This window comes from Ceratosolen solmsi, unplaced genomic scaffold, assembly GCF_000503995.2.
Source record: "Ceratosolen solmsi marchali unplaced genomic scaffold, CerSol_1.0 scaffold29, whole genome shotgun sequence".
Lineage (NCBI taxonomy): Eukaryota > Metazoa > Arthropoda > Insecta > Hymenoptera > Agaonidae > Ceratosolen > Ceratosolen solmsi.
The window spans coordinates 11,773,022-11,782,271 of NW_011948417.1; the positions used below are offsets into that span (position 1 = coordinate 11,773,022).

The 9,250-nt window shown below is 22.9% G+C and overlaps 1 protein-coding gene across 1 annotated transcript; it reads right to left on the reverse strand.

The window, feature by feature from the left end:
• Nucleotides 1-1,629: 1,629 nt before the first annotated feature.
• LOC105359911 (peroxisomal N(1)-acetyl-spermine/spermidine oxidase) lies at nucleotides 1,630-9,250 on the reverse strand. Its single transcript, XM_011496669.1, has 6 exons — nucleotides 9,103-9,250; nucleotides 8,615-8,842; nucleotides 7,503-7,853; nucleotides 3,082-3,599; nucleotides 2,675-2,953; nucleotides 1,630-1,837 (listed from the first exon to the last, which is right to left on the reverse strand). The coding sequence occupies exons 1-6, from the start codon at nucleotides 9,156-9,158 to the stop codon at nucleotides 1,653-1,655; spliced, it is 1,617 nt and encodes a 538-aa protein (XP_011494971.1). The 5' UTR covers nucleotides 9,159-9,250; the 3' UTR covers nucleotides 1,630-1,652.

Here is a 9,250-nt window from a genome sequence, read left to right on the forward strand (position 1 = left end):
TATGTGCTAGTTATACTATCAATTTGCAATATAAAATTTAAAAAGTTTAAATTACATTTTTAAAAGGTATGGTACCTCATAAATATTCAATTTTTCTAATGATAGATATAAACTAACATTAATGTATCTAATACTGTATTTCAATGTTTCATTAATGAATAATTTTATAAGTAGTAATTGTTCAACTCTTACTGTTAGTTAGTTTCCTTGTTAAAATATATAGGCCAAAAAAATTTTCATAGTTAAACATCTACTGAATTTAAGACAATAATAGTATAAATATAGGATTTCTGTTTTGAAATTGTTGCGAAAGCGTATTTATTAATATAATCAAAAATTTATTTCAGATTATTTTATAAGTTATTTTTTATTTATATTTTTGAGAATTATTATAACTCTTTTTAATTATGAATATCGCTTTTGTGCGAAAGAAGTTATTCGTATTCTATATTTTAAATTATTTCTAATTTATTAAATAATACCATAAATGTGCAGTGGATCATAAAAAAATTGAAACATAATATTATATAATAATTTAATGTATAAAACAATAATATTATTTTATTTATTGTATTATTGATAAAACTCAATCAAATGTACTTGTAATTAATGAGAATCGATCATTTTAATATACAATTTATTCTGTATACATAACATACTTAATAGGAGCCAAAATTTGAAAACAATTTTATAAAGATAATCCATAGTCTATATATTGTTAGAAAATAGTATTCGATCAATAATTTTAATAAGTTAAGAATAATTATATATTATTTAAATCAATGGAAATCAATGGAAATTATAAAATCGTTTGCGATGCAAATAATTTTAATAATCAACTCATTTTAATAGGATCAATAAACAATTTAAAATGTATCTATTGTAATTTTATGTCCTAAATGGTTGAAGAATTTTTAATATAATTTAAGTAATTAGAATTTTATATAGATATTCTCATATGATTAAATTAGTATTAAACATTTTAAGTGTGTAATTTCATGTATGTAATAAGAGATAATAATTTTTTATCTAATTTATTCTTATAATGATTAATAAATATAGTTATTAATTGGTAATAATTAATTAGCTACTGCATTTATACAAATAATGTTTGACCCAAATAAAAAAAATATTAATATTAAGTTAACATTGTTACTTGTTTTGTAAAAGCTATTTTTTAAACTATATATACATCTATATATACATATTTTTTTATAAACACTTATTTGTATATTAAATTATATATTAAGGTAAATATTGATCTGTATAATATAGACAAATAATAAAAATTGTAGCAAATATTATGTTTAATAAACAAACATATGTTGTTGTAATAAATAATTATAAAAATATATTTTACATAGATTAATAATTCATATTAATTTTGAAATCCTCTTAAAGCATTTTATAGATTCTATTATGGTTTTTCTGTATGATCATTTTAAAGCAAATGAATAAATATTGGATATAAATCTTTCAAATTATATTATTTTTATTATAAAATAGCCTTCATAAAATTTTTTAATAGTACATTTAATTTTAACAAATAACGTTTTGATAGAATTGATAAATTATATTATATGTAAAAAAGTAAATCATTATACGTTAAGTTAAAAAATCAAAAGTTTATATATATGAGTATATTAATACTATCAGTGACACAGGGATGTAGTTTCTGCAACTTTTTTAGGTGGGCCTTTAAAACATTTTGTCATTTGGATTATTCTATCTGCTTCACGAATTCCACTTAATCTTGCACCATGAACTGTGCTGTGATGACCAGGAATCGTTGCTTCTCCAGCGAATAATAAAATTGGTGCAATTGGATCGCATGAACCTATATAAGTAATGAAATGGTATTTAAAAATATAAAATTAATTCAACATATTATAATAATCATAATATTGATTATATTTATATTATAATAACTATTACTTTTTTTATTACATGTTGCAAACATTATTAAACATTTTTAAATAAATGGACTAAATTTTATAATTAAATAAACTTTTTAAGATATTTTTATAAATTTTGTTGATAGTGTACAAGATTTAAAAACTGGAAATCAGTATGGTACTATTTAAAACTGTATTAATGTAATAGTACAAAAATTCATTAAATATTTTATACATATATTTTATATGTATATTATTAAAATCATAAAAATCTACAATTATTCTTGAATATAAAATAAATCGTTCACCTATAAATCAAGAATTTGATCATTGAAATGTATAAGAAACTTAATTTTTTATAATTTACATAATTAAAATCATATTGCTGTTTAAAAGTTTAGAACTTATCTTTATTACACATTATAAATATAAAGTAATTTACAAAACCTAAATTAATGTCAAAGTAACCACATATTTATAAATGTATTTTAAAAAGGACACAAAAATAATCACAAGATTTTTGAATTTTTTCAACGTAAGAATAACTCATTATTCATAGATTATCTTCAATTTTTCATATACATTTCCTCGTATCTTTTTAAACTATTCTAGTCTACAAGTTCGTACTAAGTTTTCTTTAATTAAAATGGAAATATAACAATAAAACATAAAATATAATATGTATTAAGTATATATAAAATATATTAATTACAAAATAAATTCTATGAATAAATATTATGAACAATTAAATATAGTAACATTTTAAAATTATTTATTACCTGGTAATGGACTTGATAAATCGCATTGATGTCCAACTGTACTATCTAAAGCCATGTAACTATAAGATCCAGCGAAAAATTGGTCCATACACCATTTACTTCGAAGTAAATTTGCCGGATACGGTAAAGTTGGATCTCCAGTAAATTGACGTAAAAGTCGAGTCATTGATTCAACAATTTGTTCATCAGTGCAAAGTTCCATATCCGCTGCTTCTCGACCGCATACCCAAGCACAGAGAACATGTTGTGAGCCCACAAGTTCTTCAACCACAGATATACCTAATTTCATTGTTGTTTTCTTAATATTTATATCAAAATTTTAATGAAAATTAAAATCATAATAAAAAGAAATATTTAAACATTTAATAATATCGATTGAACAAATAAAAAAGTATACAGAGACACACCTTTAACCCAATCGCACCGCTCGGAGAGTTCATCGGCTGACCAAGCGAGTCTGATACTACCTTCATGCCATACCCAAAACGGTCTCTCGTATTCTAAGAAAATTTTGTTTACATAGCCATAGCCCAATCGAGAAATAGCTTCAACTTTTTCTGCAGGCAGTGCCGGACAAAAAAGTTTCTCATGTTGGTGTTTTAGAACACCTAACGAGACACTAACGATGACATAGTCGGCCAGAAATTCTTCACCATCACAACATTTTACCATTGCTCGTGGGCACGTCTCACTGGCTGCACCCCACCGAACACAACTCACCGGTTTGCAATATTTCATGGAGTTGCTTGGTAACTCGCGCAACAAAGGTGCCAAAGTTCCAACGTAGCCAAGAGGAACACGAACATTTCCACCAGGTACCTCGATGTAACTGCCAAATTGATCGGCGGATACAAGTGAAAGATCATCACCGCAGCGACAACGTACACAATTCGTTAAACCATACATCACTCGTGCTGCATCGTACCTGCGTGCGATAATAAGCCTATTAAAGATTATGTTATAAATAAATAAGCTATATACTTTTTGTTTTTAGTAAAAATATAAAATATTTTATTATGATGATTATTAATTTAAAAAAAATTTAATTCATTTTTTATTGATTGAAATATATTTACTAAAATAATATATATTTTTATTCCTTAAATTATAAAAAGGTATTGAAATTTAGTTTAAATTGATATTTTTATAAAATTAATCTTATGATAATATACATCATTTTTTAATTATATGTTAGTTTCCATAAAAACGGCTAAATTATATAATTTTAAATATTAATCAAAATTTTCAATATTAATTAGCGTTATTTGAGAAAATAAAAGTAAGAACATACCATTCATGGATTTTAATAGAAGTACGTCAAAGTTCTACTTTCCCACTTACACATATACTTATATACAATATATTATATATATCTATATATAATATACTTATATACGATTGATACATTTAAACATATCCTTGCAACCATCAATTCATAACTTAATTAAAAATTATAACGTACGCATATATTTTATTCCCATACTCTCGTACAAGAAAATGTTTATAAAAAATTGACCTTTCTAACAAATCTTCATTTCAACTGGTTTACTTCACATTAAATTTTAATCGAAGTCTTTTTGTTGTGTATTTCAGCATGTATCACTTCAGTACTTCAGAATTTTCAGTAATTCAATGATTTTTTTAGAAATATTTTTTGTATTAATGCATAATAATTTATTTAACTGCAAATAAATAAATACTATTAAATTTTGATGTTGGTAGTAGAATGAATTCTTTCGGTTTAACATGTAGATCATCGACATTGTTTCGATCGTCACTCTTCATATTTTGGATAATTGGTGTTTTGTGACTGTAATTTAAGATGACAATCTTCTATAATATTTTAGTCACTTTTCTCTGATTCCATCGCTCCATCGGATTGTCTTTAATATATAACCGTTATCAGTGATTAACAATAAGTTGCTATCCTAGGATTATTATAAACCATAATATCACTATTGTTAAGAACGTAAGAGTTGGTGATATGGTGCTCTTGAAGCATTCTTCGATATATTTTAATTATTTAAATCTCATCTTCTATTACTGTTTCCAGGGTGGTATATTAGTTATGATAATTGACATTTTAATTTATCATTTTTTTATTTCAAAATAATTCGTATATGTATACAGAAAACGTTATTTTATACTTTTCTTGGAAAGTTCTTATCTATGTTTTATAGAAATCATAATTTAGGAGATTTATTGATATAACACGTATTTTTAAATATATTATGAGTGATTAATGATCTGAATTTTAAATGATAGAATATAGATTTTTCCCTTATATTTTGGCTAGAAGATAAATTTTATCATCAAATATGAGGATTAAATTAGAAAATGCAATGAATTAAATAAAAATATTTCTGAATTTGTGCATTTAATTAAGATAGTACATTATATTTTATTAATATAATATCAATAAAATATAAAATAATATCAGGGAATTTCTTGAAATATAACCAACTAAGCGGGATAGAATTTAAATGAATTAATAATAAATTAAAAATTAAAATATTCAAAGTTGAATATATTTATAGTAAAAACCACGTCCGAATGTTTTAAAATATAGTTGGTTAGAAACAAATTAATCAAGATTTCAAAATTAAAGTTTTCATGGAAATAACTTGAAAGATATGCTAAAATTTAATTTATTAAACGTATATTAATTATAATTATTTATAATATTTTTATATGTAGATGTTAAATATAAATAATATTAAGAAATTTATAAAAATTAAAAATTAAAATTAAATTAAAATACTTATAGAATGGCTTATTTTCAGACAAATATGAAATGCAGAATATAATATATTAAGATAGTACAATTATATTTAATTGAAATAATTGCAGGTATTAGAAAAATAGATATATTAAAGTTAATTACGTTTGCCAAAAAATACTGAATTTTCATAAGCACCGTGATTAATTGAAAATTAAGATGAATGTAAAAAATTGTATTAAAAATATATTCAATCTTATAATAAGAGATTAATGTTAAATTAAAATAATAATCAGTAATAATATAAAATATTCATAATAAAATAATATATGAGAAAAACTTAATATAATTTATGTAGCTAAATTTTAATGAGTGTTCATAAGTATACTATCAAATTAACTTGTGTTAATAATTAATACCATAATTAAATTCTATATTTAAAAAATAAATCAAATTATCTTAAATATATTATCTTAAATTATCTTAAATTACCGTACTCGAGCGAATTAGCAATTAAAAACTAAAAAATTTCGGCTGACTAATTTTAAAATTACAAAGCTAGTCTTGGATAGTATTCCGTTGACAAAATTTGAAAATCACAGATTTTTTCTGGGATAGTTCGATTAATTTTATTAATGACACTCTGTAATTGATGTATATTAGGATATGTATTTGTATGATTGTCTATATAATGTCATTACATCTTGAATTTCACGAACAATTCTTTTGATGTTCTAATGGTTTTTTGGGTATTTTACATAACCGAATTATAATAAACAATAAACAATAAACAATAAAATAATAAACATTTTATCATAATAAATTATTTATTTTGAAGAAACTGTTTTTCTTTTATCTTCTACGAAAATCAATTCATGATGATCTCATATATTTTTATGGCTATTTCCATATTGATAAATCTTATGACTACATAATTATACAGTTTGGCCACGAAATATTTTGTATATCTCACAGATGAACGATTTTATTGAGTATTATTGAATATTATCAGCTATTTTGTAATTAATGGTTAAATGGTAATTAAGTTAAATAATAATTAAGTTAAATAATAACTTAATTCGCGGTTAGTTTCTGATATATATATAGATATAAATTTATATATAAAAATATGAATTTATGTATATTTTTAAATCTCACTCATGCAATAATTTAATTATCTATTCGTATTTGATTTTGAGAGATTTTGCTTCCTCGTAATAAAGAACTCTAAGGACTCGTGTTCACTGGAATCTTGTAGTTTAATTGAGCTAAATGATGTAATTAAATTTGGAGATGCAGTATCCATTTATTCAGAGTCTATTAGAGTTGTAATTAGTTCTATAAATTCTTGTTGACTAGCACATTATAAATGAGAATTTGTAATACGAACAAGGGAGGTGTGTCTGATTATAGTAATATGATTATAGTAATAATCGTATAACATTGGTAACGAAAACAGATAATGAAGCTTATTCATTTTCAATTATTTATTGCATTTGGTTAATTTAAGTAAAATAAGACATTGAAAAATGCATTCCTTAATATTCATATCAAATTTAAATCATTAATATTCTCAAGTTTATTTTTCATTTCTTTAACTTTAATTTATTAATTACTTTTTTAATATTACATTGTCGAATCCCGTATACTTATCAATAATTCATTTATTTACTAATTAGAACTAATATTTCAAAACTTTACATAAATTTTGAAATAATATTGAAGTTATCAAGCTTCTAAAATATTTGAATTTATTTAAGTTATGAAAAAGAAAATTCAGAGATATAGACAAGAAGAAAATTAGTAACAGCATAATAAAGTTAAGTAGTGGAAACAGAACGGGAATTCAAAATTTAATCAAAATGATGAGTCTTGATTTCATCTTTACTTTTTAGTATATGAAATTTAGAAAGTTAGAATGATTAGAAAAATTTGTGAGGACTTGAATTCATAGAGCTACACTATTATTTTTATTAGCTTAAATTTTTAAAATAATTTGAAAATAATTATTTAGTTAAGTGAAATAAAAATTTTTTTTTTAAATAAAATAAATTGAATATTTTGTTAATACAAATTTTGATAGATGGAAATCACTAAACGTATTATTACCTCTGCTCTTCTGGAAAATTATGCAGTTCTTGTTGTATTCTGATACCCATAAAATTAAGTAAATTTCCATGATTTCTACCGCAACCGAGAGAAAATAATGCTGCTGCCTGTTGCTCTATTTGTCGAAACGCATGATAAGCTGTTATACTGATAGGTAAATCAATAGCACGACCATCGCTTGTACAAAACAAGCCTTTGCTCGGATCTGGCCTGAATAATGGTGGTTTTAGCAAACCTTCTTGAGCAGCAAGCGTGAATATCGGATTAGCGACACATCCTCCTTCAATCCATGTAGCTCCCATCTCAGCAACAATATCACCGAGCCAACAAGAATGAATCCGTCCTCCTGGTCTGATATTCTCGTTTTATTAATTTAGATTTAACTTTTTTAAATTACTTATGTATTGGATATGAATTAGGTAAAGACTGAAATTTTAATTGATAAAGTATTTAAAAAATAAATTATACTTATCTATGTGCAGTTAACAATTGAATTATTTTAATTAATTAATTACTGCATTTTTTTAAAAAGTTAAAAACATTTGAGTAGGCTAAAGTTTTATAGCGAATGTAGGCTTTATACATAGATAATCCTTTCAAAACATTTTTCAATAGTATTTTTTTAAATAAGCAATTTTATAAGTTTTATAACTATGAAAAATTTAAATGGATACAAAAATAGGATATTGTTAATTTTATTATTATATTTATTATTCAATTAAAATCTAAGTAATATCTTATAAATAATTTATAATAATATTAAATAATATTAATATCATTAAAACATAAATAAATATTCTGTATATAATTTTGATTATTAAACGTTAATTTATAAATATAATATCGACCAATATAATAAATAGAAATTTTTATCTAAATATTTTTCATTATAAGCAAAAATAGTTACTATTATTAAAAGTTTGATTTTAAAAAAAAATTCTAATTTTATGTATTAATATTGAAAACATATAAAACATAGTCATATATCAAGAACATTAATGAAAATTATATAAAATATTATTATTTAAATTCAATTAAAATAACACTAAATTACAAAATTTATATTATTGGTGTTAAAAATATAACTTATATAATTAATAAAATAAGCAAACCGATCTGTAGCTTCGAGTATTTTAAAATTTTTGAGGCCACATTGTGCAAGTCGATGAGCAGCTGAAAGACCAGCCATTCCAGCTCCAATTATTATAATATTCGGTTCGGGATTGCAAGGATCTAACATACAAGGATCTAGTTGACAAGTATCAAATTTTGCAATCCTTGCACACGGTGGAGCTTCTTTTCCTGAACCACTTTTTGAAGATGTAGCTGACGCTAACCATCTATAAGTTTGAAATTTTTAATTATATTCTATTTGTTTTTAAAATTTTATTATATTCAATTTTGTATATAAATTTTTAATTTATTTACAAGTATTATTAGTGAAGTATAAAAGCACGTGTAAAGTATTTTTAAATTAATGCAAATATATTTATAGATTTTATTTATGTATTACCGTTTTACATTATTGATACAAAAAATATACAAAGTTTTATTTATACATGTTTTAATATTAGCCTATGATTGTGCAAATAGTACATACCTTCTTACATCACCTATAATCGTCCAAATGGTAAATCGAGATCTCGTTTGGAGCATATCACACGGTGAATATTATAGAACAGATAAATTTTTTAAGAAGCTGTCGCTTCATTTATTCACATTAAAAATTTCAATTCGTTCTTTTATAA